The sequence below is a fragment of the Chiloscyllium plagiosum genome, unplaced genomic scaffold (genome assembly GCF_037043375.1).
Source record: "Chiloscyllium plagiosum isolate Xiang-an unplaced genomic scaffold, Cpla_swu_hap1 HiC_scaffold_3, whole genome shotgun sequence".
In the NCBI taxonomy this organism is placed as follows: Eukaryota; Metazoa; Chordata; class Chondrichthyes; order Orectolobiformes; family Hemiscylliidae; genus Chiloscyllium; species Chiloscyllium plagiosum.
In genome coordinates, this window is record NW_028270141.1 from 125089541 (window position 1) to 125110579 (window position 21039).

General features: G+C 44.6%; 1 protein-coding gene across 1 annotated transcript; it reads right to left on the reverse strand.

Moving 5' to 3' along the window:
• Window positions 1-8414: 8414 nt before the first annotated feature.
• LOC148151311 (heme-binding protein 2-like) lies at window positions 8415-17753 on the reverse strand. The gene is made up of 4 exons (XM_087976324.1): window positions 17622-17753; window positions 14508-14637; window positions 11801-11975; window positions 8415-10030 (listed from the first exon to the last, which is right to left on the reverse strand). Exons 1-4 carry the CDS (start codon window positions 17751-17753, stop codon window positions 9856-9858), a joined length of 612 nt encoding a protein of 203 aa, XP_087832450.1. The 3' UTR covers window positions 8415-9855.
• Between the last annotated feature and the right edge of the window lie 3286 nt (window positions 17754-21039).

Sequence of the window (21039 nt, forward strand, 5' to 3'; positions counted from 1 at the left end):
GACTTTGAGCTTCAATACTAGGGGTATTGAGTACAAATGGGGGTCGCCATGCTGAAGCTTTGTAAACCACTGGTGATGTCACAGGTTAAGTATTGTGTGAAGTGATAATCACCCACACTTTGGGAAAGGTGTGTGGGTCCTTGTGAGGGTGCAGATACTGGAATATTTGGAGGGATTTTTTTTGTTCTGGGGAAGGGGCGTTGCTGGTCCAGCATTTACTGCCCATCCTTCATTGCCCAGAGGGAGATTAAAAATCAGTGACATTGCTGTGGGTCTGGAGTCGCATGTCGGTAAGGGTGACAGATTTCCTTCCCTCAAGGACATTTGTGAACAGGATATGTTCTTACAATAATCTACAGTGACCTGTTGGTTGCATTGGAACAGCTTTTTATTCCAGGTTTTACTGAATTCAAATGGCACCATGTGCTGTGGTGTGACTGATACTGATTAGATTAGATTAGATTACTTTACAGTGTGGAAACAGGCCCTTCGGCCCAACAAGTCCACACCGACCCGCCGAAGCGCAAACCACCCATACCCCTACATTTACCCCTTACCTAACATGACGGACAATTTAACATGGCCAATTCACCCAACCTGCACATCTTTGTGACTGTGGGAGGAAACCGGAGCTCCCGGAGGAAACCCACACAGACACGGGGAGAATGTGCAAACTCCACACAGTCAGTCGCCTGAGGCGGGAATTGAACCCGGGTCTCTGGCACTGCGAGGCTGATGTCCCTTCAGCATAAGCCTCGGGTTCTGGATGGCATCCAGTGACATTACCACTGTCCCTCCGACAATTTTAGTATCAGAGTTCAGTTGAAGAAACCAAGGTCATTGTGCTTCAAGCAAAGGGGTTTGACCGTTGGTGAGAAAATATTTCTCCTCAGTGTGGGAGCCTTGGAGGACACAACTGGGGAACTGGGATGGGTCAGTGGAAATTGCATATCATTTACATCACATTGCTCTTCACAGTAGAGGACACTGTAACAGTATAGGACAACAGATACGGAAGAAGCTAATGAGAGGAAAGATCTTGTGACAAACTACCACATGGGGCAAAGTATTTGACAAACTGATGAGATTAAAGGCAGGCCTTTAATCATCGCGCTCTCATATCTGCTTCTACCACCTCCCTCGGCAGCACATTCCAGGCATCGCCTCACACATCTCCTTTTCCCCTCTCACCTTAAACATGTGCCCTCTAGTATTTGAGATTTTCACTCTGGGAAGAAGGATCTGTTTATCCACTCTATCTATGACTCACATCATTATCTGTATTTCTATCAGTCTCCGATGCTTTGGCGAAAACAGTCCACATTTCCCCAACCACTCCCTCTAACTTAGAAACTCCAATCCAGGTATCATCCTGTTGAACCCCTTTCACACCGTCTACAATGTCTCCACAATCCTTCCTATAGTTTGGCGATCAGAACTGCACACAATGCTCCAAATGTGGCCCAATTAACACGTTAGCAACGTGACTTGCTAACTTTTTGCCCAATGCCGGATAAGATGAAGGCACGTAATACGCCTTCTTTACCACCTTATCCATTGGCATTGCCACTTCCAGGGGGCTGTGCATTTTTACTTGATGGTCCCACTGTACGTTAATGTTCTGAAGAGTCCTGCCTTTTACTGTATACTTTTCTCTTACATTTGATCTCCCAAAATGCATCACCCCTCACTTAACCAGATGAAACTCCATCTGCCATTTCTCCACCCAACTTTCCAACTTATCTGTATCCACATTGACTATGAAATGTCACTGTCAGAGATTTGTGTAGAAATATCCCAGGTCTTTGTTCTTGAATTCCATCTTAATATTGTTCAGTTCAGTTTATGTTGGCTCCTCTGTTGGAATCCTCCTTATTTATTGCACGTTCCAAATTTTTTTTAATCATCGTCAATTTTTAAATTTACACCTCAAATACCCAAATGCAGATCTAACAACATTTCATAAAAGTGCAATTGGGTAACTGTGATCTCTCGGCAATAGCACTGCATATATTTTCTAATTCAACCTGTTAAGAGAAAGTATTACATACCTCTGGAGCAAGTGAGACTTGAATATGGCTCAGGGGTAGGGACACTGCCCTGTGTACTTGCTCCCAGAGTGAGAAATACCTTATGACCACTATTATCTGCTGGCTGCCTTTTGGCCTATTCTATATGGGTTAGCTTAGTCAGGTGGTGTTGAGTTTTTATGAGCATTTCTAGAGTAAACTGGGGCCACAATGGGGTTCAGTTCAGTCGAAAAGACCCATGCCAGCAGCACAGTTGCTTAGATTTTTGGTGGGGGAGGGAAGTCTATTTTAACAGGCTCAAAGTATTCAAAGTCAGAGGAATGTCAGTGCACAAACAGGTCTGAGTGTCTCTGAGAGAGTCACGGTGAATCCCTTCTGATGAGTGCATGGAAATAGACTAAAAGAAAAAAAAATTGTGTCCTCATGAGTACCTCATCAGATTCAAAATGATAGAATGAGGGTGAGGATGGTACCTCACTGAGGTTGAGTGTCTGCGCAGGATATTGCTGATAAAAAGAATTGAGTCTTTCTTTTGCTGTTTACAATAAGATCCTTCCAAGTTGCCATGTATATGTAGAGCTCTTTATATTCTTTGTGCAACAGAATTATGTTCTGATTAAAGATATTCTGGTGGAATTATGTAAATTTATTTTTAAATTCCTTCACAGGGTGTGGGTGTTACTGGCTAGGCCAATATTTATCACCTATCTCTCATTGCCCAGAGAGCAGGTAAGTGTCACCCACATTGATGTGAATCTGGAGGCACATATATTCCAGACCAGGTCAGGATGGCAGTTTCCTTCACCATTAGTGAACTAGATGAGGGATTTTCTCTGGGAGTTGACAATGCCAATGGAATGCTAGGTGAGGACAAGGGAGACCCTATCTTAATTTAAATCAATATTTAACTCAATAAGTAAGAGTCTGACATTGGTGCCCTTGTTATCCAGTTCGTAGAATCGTATAGCCACAGAATCCCGAGTGTGGAAGCAGGCCATTTGGCCCATCGAATCCACACTGGCCATTCGAACAGCATCCCACCCAGACCCGCCTGCTCCCACCACCCTATCCCAGTAATCCTACATATCCCATGGCTAATTCACCTAACCCACACATCTCTGGAGACCATGGGCTATATAACATGGCTGTTATCCACCTAAACTGCACATTTGCGAACTTGCCAGAGGATGTTGCAGTGTGAGTTTAGGGCTGGGGTGATTGTGTCTGATGTGCATCTATTGTGATATTTCTAGTTTTAATAATTCCCATTGGTTGCTATTCATTGTGCCAGGCAGACCTTTACCCATTCCTGTGTCTGTCCAACTGTTGTGCTCTCTCTCTGTCTGGGCTCCATCTCCACCTCTCATTTACTCCTCCTCCCACCTCCCACGACATCATCAGCACGTATTCCAACCTTCTCCCAGCATCAATCAGTTCTGAGGAAAGGTCACTAGCTCTGAAACATTAATTCTGCTTTCCCTCCACAGATGCTGCCAGACTTGCCGAGTTTTCCCAGCAATTTCTGTTTTCGTTTGAAGAGGAGGCGGCTGGTGCCTGCAAGCTGGAAGTTCTGAAACTGCGGTAAAGCGTCACCTTTTGCACCCTCTGAACTCTGTCTCCATCAGCAGTGCCTCAAGCTGGCTCAGAATTGTACAGCCCCCATTTTCCTCTTCCTCCTCCGGCTCACCGGACATTCTAACAAGAAACCTTTTCTTTTCCTTTCAGGCATTAAGGAACACAAGAGTGGAATTGAACCCAGGTCCCTGGCACTGGAACGCAGCTCACCCCTGAGTCCCTGTGCCAGCCATGTTCATTGAGAACTGTCAATGTGACATTGGTGACCTCAATTTCTCTGTGTCCCTTCCCATTTCAACTTATCTCCCTCTGAAATGACTGCCCTCTGTGGTTCCCAGTTCTAACCCTGACTTTCTGATCAAGCCTGCCAACAAGGGTGGTACTGTTGTTGCCTGGCGTACTGATCTCTGCATCTCAGAGACTGAGTGCCAACTCTCAGATGCCTCCTCCTACCTCTTCCAGGACCATGATCTCACCATTGAATGCCAGGCCATTGTGTCCATCACGGTCACTGATCTCATTTCACCTGGTGATCTCCACCCTGTGTCTCCAAGCTCATCATCCCTCGACCCTGCTTCTTCCTCCTTCCCAAAATCCACAAACACAACCATCCAGGCAGACCTATTGTTACTGCCTGCTCCTGCTCCTCTGACGCATCTCTTCCAACCTCGATCTGATTTCTTCCCACCTTGTCCAGTCCCTTCCCAATTCCATCTCCGATTCTTCTGATGCCTTACATCAGTTTCAGAATTTCCAGTTTGCGGGCACCAGCCACCTCCTCTTCAGCGTGGACCTGTGATCCTTTTACACGTCCATCCCCGATCAGGATGGTCTCAAGGCTCTCCACCTCCTGAGAAAATGGCCTGAATCATCCCCATCCACCACTAACCTCCTCTGCCTGACCAAGCCTGTTCTCACCCTGAACAACTCATCCCTTTAACTCCTCTCACTTTATTCAGGTCAAACAGGGGGTGGATGAGCACCCACATTAGCCTTAGTTCGGTCTGTCTCTTTGTGGTGTACATGGGAAATTCTTTGTTCCAGTCCTGCTCTGACACCCACACACAACTCTTTCTCGTGTTCATTGATGACATCATCAGCGCTGTTTCCCTCTCTCAGTTTGAATTGGAAAAGTTTATTTGTTGCAATTTCAACTTTTACCCTGCTCTCACCTTCCCTGGTCCATTCCTGACTCCCCCCTTCCCCTCCTCGATATCTCTGTTTCCAGTTTTGGCCACCAATATCCACCACAAACCCACCGACTCCCACAGTTACCATGACTAACCATCCTCACACCTTGCTTCCTGTAAAGACTCAATTCCATTCTCCCAGTTCCTCCATCTCTGTCGTATCTGTTCTGATGATGTCAGTTTTGACAAATGGGTGCTCAGAATCCTCCACCATCTTCCTCAACCGAAGATTCTCCATCATCACGGTTGATAGAGCCCTCAGCCGTGTCCGACCAACCTGCCACATTTTGGCCTTCACACTCTCTCTTCCTTCCCACAACAGTGATAGGGTCCCTCTTGTCCTCACCAAAATCTAACCAGGATCCATATCCATAGAATCATTAGCCGCCATTTTCTCTCCCTCAGCGGGATGCCACCACCATACATGTGGCCCCCTCCCCTCCCCTCCCCTCCCCTCCCCTCCCCTCCCCTCCCTTCCCTTCCCTTATCAGTGTTCCACCGGCACTGTTCACTTTGAGACACTTTGGTCTACTCCTCCTCCACTCCCAACACCTTCCCACATACCCACACTACTCTCCAATGGAATTGCCATTCTTTCTTTAACATGAATACCAACCTTTTCCAGGCTGCCATCAGTTCTGAAGAATGGTCGCTGGTTCCAAAATGTTAACTCTACTTTCTCCTAACAGATGCTGCCAGAGGTTTTCCAGCAATGTTTGGTTTTGTTCTTGATTTCCAGCATCCTCAGTTTTTAGGTTTTTCGCTGACTTGGTGAGCTTGGTTTGATTTATAATTGGAGAAAGTGAGGACTGCAGATGCTGGAGATCAGAGTCGGAGAGTGTGGGCGCTGGAAAAGCACAGCGGGTCAGGCAGCATCCGAGGAGCAGGAGAGTCGAGGTTTCAGGCGTAAGTGCTTCATTAGCAATGAGCTTGATGAAGGTTCTGCTGGCACAATTGGTGAGTGTGGGGAACTTATATGTTAGTATAGTGTCGCAAGCAATGCTGGGGCTGTGAGTTCGAGCCACCCCGGGAGGAGCTTTATTCGACCGTTGCAAGATCCACTGCCTCCGAAACCAATGCACGGCCCACCTGGCACGTCACTTCTGCCTCGTAGTTGCCTCCACAGCAGCCACTTCTGCCCCCACCGATGTCACTCACCAGAACACCAACAATGACATTGCCTATGTCATACATTACATCATTTCTGTCCCCGTGGATGACACTAAGGGCATCACTTCCCCTGACCCCAAGGATGAGTGTCACTTCTGTTGGTGATGTCACCCACGATCCCATAACCACACCCACTCCAGTTAATGTCTCCGCCCCCACTCCCAGCTCCAGCCCCACACCAGGTCGTAGCTCCCAGCCCTGCCATGTATTTACCATTCCCCTGATTCCCCCCTCACTGAGGATGAACATTCAGGCCTCAGCAAAGGCCTCACCTTCATTCCCCCACACTCCCGGATCAATGAGTTTGACACGCGATGTGGCATCAAAGATTTCTTCCTCCGCCTCCGGGCTCACTTTTTCCACCAAGACTCCTGCCCACCCTCAGAGAACCCCTTCTCCCGCCTCCAACACACCCCATCCACCTGGACACCCCATGCTGTCTGTTACCCGCCCTTGAACTCTGCATTTCCAACTGCTGCCAGGACATTGACTGCTGCAAACTGTCCACCCCCTCTCACCCATTCCAACCTCTCACACTCGCAACACGCAGCCCTCCACTTCCTCCGCTCCAATCCCACCCTCACCATCAAACCAGCAGACAAGGTGGGGGTGCAGTGGTAGTTTGGCACATCGCTGAAGCCAAGTGCCAACTCATGGACACGTCCTCCTACTGCCCCCTCAACCATGACCTCACCTCCCTCATTCCTGATGAAGAGCTTATGTCTGAAACGTCAATTCTCCTGCTCCTTGGATGCTGCCTGATCTGTTGTGCTTTTCCAGCACCACACTGCTCGACTTTGATGTATTATTGTCACAGATCTTGATCAATTGGGTCAATGGGCTGAAGAGTAGCAGTTGCAGTTTAGTTTGGTTTAATGCGATGTCTTACACTTTTAGTAAAACAAACAAGGGCAGGACTGAAACAATTAAAAGTAGGGCCAAGGGTAATTTTGTAGAACAGAGACCTAAGGGTTCAGGTGCATATTCTTTGAACTTTGCATGATTTATGGATAGGATGGTTAAGAAGGTGTTTGGCACACTTGCCTTCATTGCTCAGACCTTTGAGTCTCGGAATTGGGAAGTCATTTTGAAGTTGTATGAGACTTGGTGAGGCCTTTTCTGGAGTACTGAAATGCCGCTTCAGCTGGAAAGAGTATTTAGGCCCTTGGATGGTGAGCAGGGAGGAGGGGAAGGGGCAGGTGTTGCACCTTCTGCAGTTACCTGGGAAGGTGCCCTGGAAAGGAGAGGGGTGTTGGTGTTCGAGGAATGGGCTAGGATGTCCTGGAGGGAATGATCCCTGTGAAATGCAGACAGTGGGAGTGAGGGGAAGATGTGTTTGGTGGTGCCTTTCTGCTGGTATTGTCTGAAATGTTGGAGAATGGCCCTTTGAATGCAGTGTGACTGGTGAGATGAAAAGTGAGGGCAAGGGAGACGAGATCACGCTGTTGTGAGTGATGGGAGGGGAAAGGGCAGAACCACAGGTCATGGTCAGATGTGGCTGAAGGCCCTATCAACCACAGTGGCAGGAAACCATAGTTATGGAAGAAGGAAGCCATGTCAGCAGCGCTGCTTTGGAAGGTGGCATCATCCGAACAGATACGATATCGGTGAAGGAACTGGGAGAGGGATGATGGGAGTTCTTGCAGGAGGTGGGGTGTGACGAATTGCAGTGAAGGTAGCTATGGGAGTCAGTGGCTTTGCAGTGGATGGTAGTGGACAGTTTATTCACCAAAATGGGGATGGAGAGGTCAAGGTAAGGAATGGAAGTGTTGGAAATGGACAGTGTGAAAGTTATAGAAGGGTGGAAGTTGGAGACAAAATGCACAATTTTCTTCAAGGTCCGGATGGGAGCAAAAGGCAGCGCCCAAACAGTTGTCGAAGTAAAGAATTGTGGGAGGGTACCTGTGTAGGACTGGAACAAGGATTGTTCCACATACTCCATAAAGAGACAGGCAGAACTGGGGCTCATGCAGGTGTCCATCGCCACTCCTTTGACTTGGCCGAAGTGAGGTGAATTAAAGGAGAAAGTGTTCAGTGAGAAAACAGATTCAGCCAGGCAGAGGAGTGTGGTGGTGGATAGGGAGTGTGCAGGCTTCTAGTCTAGGACAAAGCCAAGAGCTGTCAGACCATCCTGGTGGGGACTGGAGGTATTGAGGGATTGGGCATCTATGGTGTGGCAAAGTTGGTATTGTTTTGTTTTCCTTATTGCCTTGTTTTCCTTATTGCTTCACTGTTTTGTTATACAGCAAAGACAGTAAATGGATCTTCCAGCAGATGGTGACGATCCATCCGCTGCATGATTTGATTAACTGATGGATCCGACTCAAGGATCTGATTGGCCTGCACTACTCCTACCTTGTGAGTATGTATGCATGGGCCTTCCCCAAATTAACACTGTGGCCAGCCTTATAGTCAACGTCCACACCCACAAACAAACTGTTGTCATACATCACCCTTTATTTCACAGTGAGTATACATTCCCAGCAGTTAGAAAAACATCAGATAAGCAAAGGCGAGAAAATAAAGGCTTATTTACTCCATAAAAGAAACCCGTGAATGTGTCATTTTAAACAGGAATAAAACCTTTTCAGAATCACAGATTCAGTTTGTCTGTGCTCAATATGCGAAGATACTTTTGAGGAAGTCAGAATTGTATTTCATCTCCAGTCTCTGGATAATGATTTGGACCAATTTTAAAGTGCTTCATATTGGAGTCTCAAACAGATTCAATGCCCCATTGGCAGGTGCCTCCAGTGAATATGTTGCCCTCATACTGGGCACCATCTATGGTTGATACAGTTATATTTGTCCAATTGTAATTTCACTGTACAGAAGGCACACATAGATTGAAATTAGAAGCTGTGCTAAAAAATCCTCTGCATCGTTACAATTTAAGCATTCCCTTGTAAGTAAATATTTCAATCTGAAACTAATAGAGAGGTAGAGAACCCAACTCCAATCTCACATCTGAAAAGTGTCATGATTTCACACATAATTACTTCAGTACTTTGTGCTCTGCAACAATACACTGTTCTGTTATCAACTTTAAACATTCTGATGAGCATGACTGGAGTAAGCAAATATAATCCATTGCTGTGTGAAGAGAGAACATTTTGGAACTTATCCTATCACCAGAAACTTCTTGACCTCAGTTTGTACCCAATTTATTTAAAGCAACTTTATAGAAAAGGGAAATTAGTAGATAGCTGAATCCCTGTTAGCGCAGAGTCTACTACCTGTGAACAATTGGGATTAATCCGATGTGTGTGTGAGACTTTAAGATCAAATCACCAGAGGAGTCACTAAAGTCTTTCCCCTCTCCCTAAGATCCAGGTATCGGAAATGAATCCAGTCCTCCATTTGAAGCCAAGCCATTGTTTTATAAATATTTACCATCACTTCCTTCTCTTTGTGCTCTCTGCAATTTATTTTAACTGGGAAATGACAGGACTGCAGTTCCTAGTGAGAGCGAAGAACTAAAGAACTACCTACCCAGGATTATGTGTTGACACTTTGAATTGAATACATGCAAGAGGAGCTTCAGAAAGTAATTGACCAAAAACGTTTGAAAACTGAATGTCCAACAGAATCAGAAAAGGCAAAAAAAACCTGACTGTTTTAGTGAACAGAGCTGAAGTAAGCTCATCCCAAAATGAGGCACTGTGAGTTGGAGACAAAACTTTCTCACTGCTGGTGAAGGGCAGTGTTTATGAAGAGGACCATAGGGCTCTGAGGAGAGGAGATTGGGGGAACTGTTCGATACTGCAAATACTGGCCCACGCACAGAGTGAAATCCAATGTGTACCAGATGGGAGATCAAAAAAGCTTAGAAACATAGAATAGTATTCAGCACAGCTCACTGTTTGATGTCTGAAATGTTTAGAAAAGTTTTAACTTTTCTTTTGAAAGGCAACTTCCATTAGCCCACGTTTGTTAAACCAACCGATGTAAAAGAAACTGCTATCAAAGGATTTGCTGTCAGCTTCCAAGTCCTTCTTCAATTGAAGCACACGATCTCCGTATGCTTGGCTGCTAAGATTACTGCCATCTTTTTCATCAAAAGCCCTGCAACAGAGTGAAGTAAATGTAAGTTTACTTTGGAGCATAAGGCCATTGAAAAGAAGAACAACAGCAGGCTATTCAGCTCCCACTTGAAATAACTGGAATAGAATAGAACATCAGATATCACAGGGAAATGATGTAGTTTGGGTGGGGCTCTGATCAAAGAGAGTGAAAGTATTCTTCCAAACACCACCAAGTGAGATATTTGTGAGAATGACAGAAAGAAGAGAAGCCCACCTTCAGATAAACGGGCTCAGTTGAATGGGGAGGTATTGCCATGTTCTCCGAAGTAGGAAGTGAAGGTTTTGTGACGTGTGTCGGCTCATTAAAAGGTTTGTGTTAATCAGCATCTGCACCTGATGTGAGCAGCCCATTAATCACAGTCTGACCTGATTTTGAGTCACGTGGGTAAAAGAAGTGACGCACTTAATGTAAAAGACTTTGGTACAATACTCATAGAGATCAACACAGTGAGAAAATTAAACTTCTCAAATAATCCAGGCAAAAAAAACTGATGGCAAAAGTTTAGCTTTTGCAAACAGATGATATAAATCAAGAAAACTACACATAGTCATAGAGATGGACAGCATGAAAACAGCCTTTGGTCCAACTTGTCCATGCCAACCAGATATCCTAACTTAATCTGATCCCATTTGTCAGGAGTTGGCCCATATCCCTCTGAACCCTTCCTATTTATATACCCATCCAGATGCCTAATGATGGTGAGACAAAAAGTGTTCAGCTATGTAAAGTGAGGCTTGAGAGTCTGGAGAAGAGTGGAGAATTTGTGGTAGGAGTACAGGTCAAACTCTCAGCTCCAGGAATACAACTTATCATTGCAAATGATAGAGCTGATACACCGATATCAGCTCTACTCGAGTTGAAAAGCCAGTGGAGGCACAGGCATCTGAAGCAATGCAGGATGTTTATCCAGGAATCTTCCCAGATTGTGTCTTAATGAGATCACAGAGTCACAAGCTGAAGCAGGAGAGATCAAAAGGCACAGATAAGGAGGCATTCTCCAAGACTGTTTTTGATCAGATAAGTGGGACAGAGCAGGAGCCAATTGTTAAAAATGCAAGTATCTTTCGATCTGCGAAGCTTATTGAGTTACAGCAGAAAGGTGAGAATTTAAAGCAGTTGTATCAAAAGGCATATACATGGAAGGAGAGTGAATGTATCCCTTTGCAATATTACCTGAAAAATGATGCCTTAATGAGGAAATGGAGACGATCACACATTCAAGCAGATGAGAAATGGGCAGATGTTCATCAGATTATTTTGCCAGTAGAATATAGGAGGTGTTGGAGTGGCACATGAGCTAGCACTTGGAGGTCATATCGGAATGAGCAAAACACAGGCTAAAATACAAAGATTTTTACTGGCCTGGACTACACAAAGATGGAGTTGAATTTTGCCAGGCATGTCATACATGTCAGCTAATAGGAAACCGCAGGCAGTAATAAAACCTGTACCTTTAATTCCTATTCCAGCATTTGAGGAACCTTTCACAAGAGTCTTGATTGATTATGTAAGTCCCCTACCTCAAACAAAAAGTGGGAATAAGTACTTATTAACAATAATGGATATATCGACGAGATTTCCTGAGGCAGTCCCATTACACAATATCACAACAAGAAGGGTTGTAGAAGAATTACTTAAAATGTTCACTGAACATGAACTACCAGTAGAGACACTGTCACAATATCAACCCTTTGCTTCAGGAGACACAAAAAAAGCATTTTAAGTCATTTTGTTACACATCATACTCACCTGATATAGAACCAATCATGAATTTTTGCTCCGATTTGAACCAATGGATCTTTTGGCTGAGGTGTACTTGTGACTTGAGGAGTTAATATAACAAATACTTTGAAGTTATCTTGTATTTTGCCATCTTTTATGTATCCAATGATTCCCCAAGGGGCCTCGAGAGGAACAATTGTTTCTGCAGACAAAAGGGAACACAGTTGCAGTGTTTGACAAGGTGATAATTAGGGGCATTGCCTGTCGTGATTTAAAAGTTACAAATGGGGGAGGCATGATGGACTGGTTAACACCCCACACATCTATCATTCTCTTGAAATACCTGTAGCCCTGCTTGATTGACAGCTCTGGTTAGAGACAAAAAAAAACAGCAAATGCAGGAATCCAAGATGAACAAGCAGGAGGCTGAAAGAGCACAGCAAGCCAGACAGCATCAGGACTGAAGAAGGGTTACACCTGAAACATTGACTTCTCCACCTGATTGACAGCTGTGACTGCGAGTACTATTGTCACCTTCACAATATTTATTTAATTGAGGTTAAGAGTTTAAGTGTTTGTGGTTTCTGCAGTTAAAGCTGCAATGGGTTTTGATGATTGCCAACATTTATATCCCGCCGTAAAAAGAGGTTTATTTTAACGGAGTGGAAAGTTATGAAAGAATGAACTTCTAAAAAAATTTTCATAAATCCTGCTGTCAATATGTGGTTCATTGCTTCTGTACAGTGTACCGTGGGTAAATAGGCAGTGGTGCTCCCTAGCATTGGGGACTTGAGGGTCTATGGAGTTTGAGGGGCATACATTGACCTGGGCATACAAGAAACTGTAAGGTTTGTTTGTGGCATGGATGGAAGGTTGGGGTGGGGATGACGGAATGGGTTTGGGACAAAGACTGTAGGGTTTTTTTGTTTTTATTGGAACTGGGATGAAAAGGCTGCCTCCAAACTTTTTCCCAGGTTCATGGCCTGGCCGCAGCCCACAGCTGACATTCTGAGTGTCTTCCTTGTCATTTCCTCCAAGCGCAGGGGAGACAACTCTCACTTTCCATTTTCAGATGAAAATCCAGGCCTGCATCTCCAGATTCTCCAGCCAAGACAGACAGTTTCTCAGAATTCACCCTCTCAAGTGTCATCAGCAACTTGGATCTTGTAATGGGATCACCTTCTTCTAACATCTGGGGCCTCAGCACTTATATCCAGAGCATCCATTAATTATGCTTGCCATCATGAAAATGCTACTTTTATTTCTACTTCCTTTTATCCTTCATTAACCAATACTCTTTCTTGCCGATATTTTACCTCCAATACTTACTGTCAAATTAGTTTTTTATGAACAACCTTATCAAAACATTTTAGAACTTTAAGCATTCTATTGGTACTGATTCCCTTTTACCCTCAAAAACCTCTTGCTTTCATTACCTAGATCATTGAGGAAAGGAATTGGGACGTCATGTTGTGACTGTACAGGATACTGGTGAAGTCAGTTTTGGAGTAATGTATACAGTCTTTGTTGCACTGCTAAAGGAGAGATATTATTAAATTGGAGAAGGTTGAGAAAAGGTTTGCCAGGATATTGCTGGGTCTGGAGGCTTTGAGTTATCAGGAGAGGCAGGATAGGCTGGGACTTTTTTCACTGGTGTGGGGGGGGGGGGTTGCGTGGTAACTTTATAGAGTCTTACAAGATCATGAGGGGCATAGATAAGACAAATAACAAATAACTCTGGGATGTGTGAGTTCAAAAATAGAGGGCATTAGCTTTAATGTGAGAGGAGAAACATTTAAAAGGGACCTGAGGGTCAATGATGTTTCTTATGTGGAATAAACTGCCAGAGGCAGTGGTAGATGCAGGTACAGTTACAACATTTAAAAGACATTTGGGCAAGTTGATGAATAGGAAAGGTTTCAATGAATATGGGCCAAACACGGGCAACTGGAACTAGTTTACTTTGGGAAACACGATCAGCATGGATGAGTTGGACTAAAGGGAATGTTTCTGTGCTATATGGCAATAACTCCATTACTGTATTTTAGCATCTGGAGAGATTTGGAAAATTAGACCTCACAGTTCCATTTTTCAGAACCTTTTCTATTCTATTGGTCTTCTTGAAATGTTTCTATCCTGGAATATTTATTTCCAAACATTGGTGACTTTGTAAGAATACCTCTGGGTACTGGATCTATTTTCCTTTTATCTATTTATGTAACCAGTTTACCTGAAGTATTACAAATGCTTTGTACATTCAACGAAAGAGTCTTCAGTTTGTTTACTGATAATCTTTACATTGACCTTACTCACCGATACACTATTCCCATGAAAATCTCTGTCTCTTCCTATGTCACTTGGCTTACCTTTTTCCAGGTCACCCCTCTGCCCTATTGCCTTGACTTTTGTCCCTGAGATTAGAAAACCTTACTTTACCCCACCTAGCTCTGGGCTGGATAAGGTCGCCATGTCCAAAGACAAATCAGAGATCATGATTGGAATGAGAAAGTGTGCTTGGTATCCCACTGTACCCATGTATGGACAGCTTCCACAGATTCAATAGGTTAGTAATGGAGGGCACAATGGACAGAATCCTGGAACAACCATTAAGATCAGCAAGCTGGAATCCTTTGGTCAGTGTGTATCTACATACAGAAAGTTTCAAATAAGCCAGGTCAAATATTTCAGGGTTGTTTTCAATTCCAATGTTACAGTGAAGGAACAGGAAAATTACCTGCATCATTTTGGAACTGTGAATATTCAAAAAATCTTTTGAGTCCGGCCTCCACCGCATTATTGATATCCATTCCGTCTATTTCTGTTTCAACCCAGGGGGCAAATTTAAATTCTGCTTCTTCATAACCCTAAAACAAGAAAATAACATTTATTAACATATGATGTGTGGGAAATCGTGTCTCACGAACTTGATTGAGATTTTTGAGGAAGTAACAAGATTGATGAGGGCAGAGTGGTGGCCATGATCTACAGGAACTTCAGTAAGGTATTTGACAAGGTTCCTCATGGAAGACTGGTTAGCAAGGTTAGATCTCACGGAATTCAGGGAGAACTAGCCATTTGGATACAGAACTGGCTCAAAGGTAGAAGACAGAGGGTGGTGGTGGAGGGTTGCCTTTCAGACTGGAGGCCTGTGACCAGTGGAGTGCCACAAGGATCGGTGCTGGGTCCTCTACTTTTTGTCATTTACATAAATGATTTGAATGTGAACAAGTAGGTATACTTGGTAACTTTGCAGATGACACCAAAATTGGAGGTGTAGTGGGCAGCGAAGTTACCTTGGAGTACAACATGAACTTGACCAAATGAGCCAATGGGCTGAGGCATGGCAGATTGAGTTAATTTAGATAAATGTGAGGCACTACATTTTGATTAAACAAATCACAGCAGGATTTATACACTTAATAGTACGGTCCTAGCGAGTGTTGCTGAAAAAAAACCTTGGAGTGTAGGTTCATAGCTCCTTGCGAGTAGAGTCGTGGGTAGATAGAGTAGTGAAAAAGGAGTTTGGTATGCTTTCGTTTATTGGTCAGAACATTGGGTACAGGAGTTGGGAGGTCATGTTGAGGCTATAGAGAACATTGGCTCAGCCACATTTGGAATATTGTGTGCAATTCTGGTCTCCTTCCTAACGGAAGAATGTTGTGAAATTTGTTGACAAAGATGTTGCCAGGGATGGAGGATTTGAGCTAAAGGGAGAGGCTGACTCTGCTGGGACTGTTGTCCCTGGAGCACCAGAGGCTTAGGGGTCACCTTGTAGAAGTTTGTAAAATCATGAGGGGCATGGATAGGATAAATAGACAAACTCTTTTCCCTGGGGTAGGGGAGTCCAGAAATAGAGGGCATAGGTTTAGGGTGAGAGGGGAAAGATGTGGGCGGCACGGTGGGCGGCACGGTGGCACAGTGGTTAGCACTGCTGCCTCACAGCGCCAGAGACCCGGGTTCAATTCCCGCCTCAGGCGACTGACTGTGTGGAGTTTGCACGTTCTCCCCGTGTCTGCGTGGGTTTCCTCCGGGTGCTCCGGTTTCCTCCCACAGTCACAAAGATGTGCAGGGTCAGGTGAATTGGCCAAACTAAATTGCCCGTAGTGTTAGATAAGGGGTAAATGTAGGGGTATGGGTGGGTTTCGCTTCGGCGGGTCGGTGTGGACTTGTTGGGCCGAAGGGCCTGTTTCCACACTGTAATGTAATCTAATCTAATTGATTTCAGTAATCTAATGTAAAGGGACCTAACGGGCAACCTTTCCACACAGAAGGTGGTACGTGTATAAAATGAGCTGCCACAGGAATGGAGGAGGCCGGCACAATTATAGCTTTTAAAAGGCATCTGGATGGGAATGGAAATAGGGAAGGTTTAGAATTACAATCTCTATAGTATGGAAATAGGCCCTTCGGCCCAACAAGTCCACACCGATCCTCCAAAGACTAACCCACCCGGACCCATTCCCCTACTCTATCTAATGCACCTAACCCTATGGGCAATTTAGCATGGCCAATTCACCTAATTTGCACATCTTTGGATTGTGGGAGGGAACCAGAGCACCCGGAGGAAACCCACACAGACACAGGGAGAATGTGCAAACTCCACACAGACAGTCGCTCGAGGCTGGAATTGAACCCGGGTCCCTGGTGCTGTGAGGCAGCAATGCTAGCCACTGAGCCACCTTCAAGTTTAGACGGATATGGGCCAAAGGCTGGCAAATGGGACTAGATTAGTTTAGGACAACTGGTTGACATGGATGAGTTTGACCAAAGGGTCTGTTTCCGTGCTGTACATCTCTATGACTGTAAAGTGTCTCTGAAAAAGAACTTTGTTCAGAGGACTGTCCCAGGTGTCTGGATGGAGCATTAAGGTGTCATTTAAGCTTTGAGTTTTAATGGGAATTGGGAGATGTTGTTGGGATCTCGGTCTCAACACTTCTTAATTCATTTTGTTTTCCATTCAACTCTTTCATCTTGGTCATTTTTTGCACAATGGGCCATTTTCTCCCTTGGGTCTTTGGTATAAAATGTATGGAATGTTATTGAAAATCTTCCACACTCAGTTACTGCAGATGTACACAAGATCAAGAAAATGCCAATGGCCTTGAATTTGGTCCTCATTTCTGGTTGAGAAATTTGGACAAAAAATAACCAATTTCAAAAGAATGTCTGATATTAGAAACAGGAACAAGGCAGTAAGATTTTGGCTGATCTTTGACTACACTTGATCTTCCAGTTTCTCACCTTGTTATGATACCTCCTGATGTGTTTTGAGCCCAAAGATTTATCTACCCCAGCCTTGAATATTCTCACCAGTTGATCATCGACAACTAAATAGTCTAAAGATTGATGATCATCTGAGTGAAGCTGGAGATTCCACAACAGGCTCATCGCTGCTTTCCAATGCTATCCCTATCTCCCTTGATATTATTTAGAAATCTATTGCTTGATGTCTTAAACATAATCAATGACCAAGCTCCCAGGGGTAAAGGTTTCCAAACTTCACTGCCCTCTTAGTGAAGCGATTCTCCTCATCTCAGTCCGAAATGGCTGGTTCCCTTATTCTGAGACTGAGTTCTCCAATTCCCGAGACTCCAAGCCAACAGAAACACCCTTTCTACATCTACCTTAGCTGGCCCTTTAAGTGTTTTTAAAATGTCAATGAGTAGACCTCGCAGTCTTGAAAACTCTGGAGATTATGTGCCCAATCTGTTGTCCTGAGGATGAATATCAGTGCAGTCATGTTTCAGAGTTGAGGGGTCGAGTGGTTGTGGGCGATCGGATACAGTCATTAAATAATTTATACTGGTACAAATAAGACAGAATGCAATACACTTTGAATCGTACTTACATTCTCCAAGATGGCAGCCTGTGGTTCAGGACAGTCCAATTCTTCACAGAAATTGTCCACTTCTTGTACGTCGTTCTGCGCAGCAACCAGATACCCGAAGAGGACAGACACAGTTAAGAAGAGTCTCAGCATCTTGGTGTCTGCTCAAATCGGTCTTGAACGCACTGACTGACTCTCAGCACCTTCAGGTCGATCTGATGTTTGAGTAGAGACTATGGATCGCTTTATACTGTTTTGGGGTGATGGTTTTGAATATGGCTTGGCTGCAGGCATGAATGTCACATGATAAGGAAACAGATACAGAAACACTACAGCTGAATAAATATGGAAATATTATTTCATTACTACCTTGTGATGGATCATGGGCCCAGTTCATCCTTTCTGTGGATAGTCAGAGGCTGGATACACCAAAAGATATGAATCAGTGTCCCTCAGAAATCCCGATCCAATCTTGTGTCCTAAAGTCTTCGGGTGGGTCTCTCACCCTGAATTCGATGTGGAGACTTTGGAGAGATCTGATTAGATTCTTACAGTATGGAAACAGGCCCTTCGGCCCCACAAGTCCACATTAACCCTCAGAAGATTAACTCACCCAAACCCATTCCCTCACTCGATATTTACCCCTCATCAAAAGTGAGGACTGTAGATGCTGGAGATCAGAGTCAAGATTAGAGTGGTGCTGGAAAAGCACAACAGGTCAGGCAGCATCCGAGGAGCAGGAAAATCAACGTTTTGGGCAAAAGCCCTTCAGGAATGATTCCAGATGAAGGGCTTTTATCTGAAACATTGATTTTCCTGTTCCTCAGATGCTGCCTGACCTGTTGTGCTTTTCCAGCACCACTCTAACCTTGACTATATTTACCCCTGACAAATGCACCTAACACTATGGGCAATTGAGCATGGCCAATTTACTGAACCTGCACGCCTTGGATTGTGAGAGGAAACCAGAGCACCTGAGGAAACCCACACAGACACGGTGTGAATGTGCAAACTCCACACAGACAGTCGCCCGAGGCAGGAATCAAACTCGCATCCCTGACTCTGTGAGGCTGCAGTGCTAACCACTGTGCTGACTCACTGAGTTTGCCAAAGAAATAATTCATGGATAATAAAAACATTTCTAATTCCAGGTTAACTATACAGTTCACCCACTTGATTCCCACAGTGCCCCCACCTCCGATGTCACCAAATTCCCTGGCTGCACAACAGTACTACAACCCACTATTCAACCATTCTGTGTGGATCTGGTTGTCCAGCATCACCCAATTATACCATTGACCAGGTGATTAACCCTGTCATCACCAGACTAGCCCTTCTGATCCAATGAACACCCACCATGTGACTACACCCCGTCCTGATCTGACTTTCCCCAGACTGAACCAACCACTCACATCTGTGTAGAACTGCAGGAGATAGGCGAGGTCCTCAATGAATATTTCTCCTCAGTGTTTACTGTGGAGAAAGACATGGTGACGTGAGAACTTGGGGAAGTTAATAGTGATACCTTGAAGACAATCCATATCAGAGTCGAGGATTGCTGGATGTATTAGAATGTATGAAGGTGGATAAATCTCTGGTCCTGGCCAGATATACCCAAGAACGCTACCACAGAGGAGAGAAGAAATTGCAGGGACCCCGGCTGATATTTTTACATCATCGTTAGCCACGGGTGAGGTTCGGGAAGGCTGGAAGGTAGCAAATGGTGTGCCCTTATTCAAAAAAGACAGCAAAGAAAAACCTGGAAACTATTGACCAGTAAGCCTAACCTCTGTGGGAGGTAAGTTACTTGAGAAAATTCTAAGAGAGAAGTTATACATGCTTTTGGAAAGACAGTGTTTGATTAAGTGTAGTCAGCATGGCTTTGTGCACGGGAGATCATGTTTCACAAATTTGTTAGAGTTCTTTGATGAAGTGACCAGGAGAGTTGACAAGGACAGAGTGGTAAATGTAGTCTATATGGACTTCAATAAGGCCTTTGATACGGTTCCACATGGTAGGCTGCTCTAGAAGGTTAGATCGCATGGAATCCAGAGAGAGCTGGCAAATTGGATACTCAATTGGCTTGATGGTAGGAAGCAGAGGGTAATAGTGGAAGGATGCTTGTTATGCTGGAGGCCTGTGACTGGTGAAGTCCCTCAGGGGTCGGTGTTGGGCCCATTATTGTTTGTTATTGAGAGCGATGATTTGGATGAGAATGGGCAAGGCATGATTAGTAAGTTTGCAGATAACATTGAAGTAGGTGGTATCATGGACAGAGAGGAAGGCTTTCAGAAAATGCAGCAGGACTTTGATCAGCTGGGGAAGTGGGCCGAGAAATAGCAAATGGAGTTTAATATAGCAAGCGGAGGTGTTGCATTTTGGAACAACAAATCAAAGCAGGAGTTTCTTGTTGAATGGTAGGGCCTTAAGGAGTGTAGTGGAACAGAGAGACCTTGGAGTTCTGGTGCACAGTTCCCTCAACATGGAGACCTACACCCCAAGTAGATGGGGGAGTGAAGAAGGCTTTTGGCACATTGGCCTTAATTAGTCAGGGCACTGAGTATAGAAATTGGGAAATGATGTTGCAGTTGTACAGGATGTTGGTGAGGCCACACTTGGAGCACTGTGTTCAGTTTTGGTCACCTTGCAATAGGAAGGATGTGATTAAACGGGAAAGAGTGCAGAAGAAATATACAAGGATGTTACCAGGACGCAACAAAAGTTATAGGCAGAGGTTGGACAAGCTAGGACTTTTTTATTTAGGACATAGGAGACTGAGGGAGGATCTCACAGAAGGGTATAAGATCATCAGAGGCATGGATAAGGTGAATGCACTCAGTTTTTTGTCTCAAGGGTTGGGGAATCGAGCACTCGAGGGCATCAGTTTAAGGTTAGAGGGGAAAGAATAAAAAGGAACCTGAGGGGCAACCTTTTTACACAGAGGGTGGTATGCATATGGCATGAGCTGCCAGCAGAAGTGGTTGCTGTGGGTACATTAACAATATTTAAAAGGCATTTGGACAAATACATGGAGCGGAAAAATTTTGAAATATATGGGCCAAGTGTAGGGAAATGGGGTTAGCGTGGTTAGACATTTTGTATGGCATCAACCAATTTGGACCAAAAGACCTGTCTCTGGATTGTTCGAACTCTATGACTCTATGATTCACCTCCCTCACCGGCTCATGCAACCAAATCTAATCACTGACCCCACCACCAATGGTCTGACCTAACCTCTCTCCCACCTCAGCCCTCCATGACCTTACGTAACTTCCTTTATCCCCCACCGACCTATCCTGACGTGAAGACAACCTCATCACACGACCACGACCCCATCACCCAAACCAACTAGTCCCAACCCTAAGATCAACCTCACCCTCACACCACTCCAGTAACTCCTCATCTGCTAATCTTTACTGTCCTTTAAGCCACCCGTCTG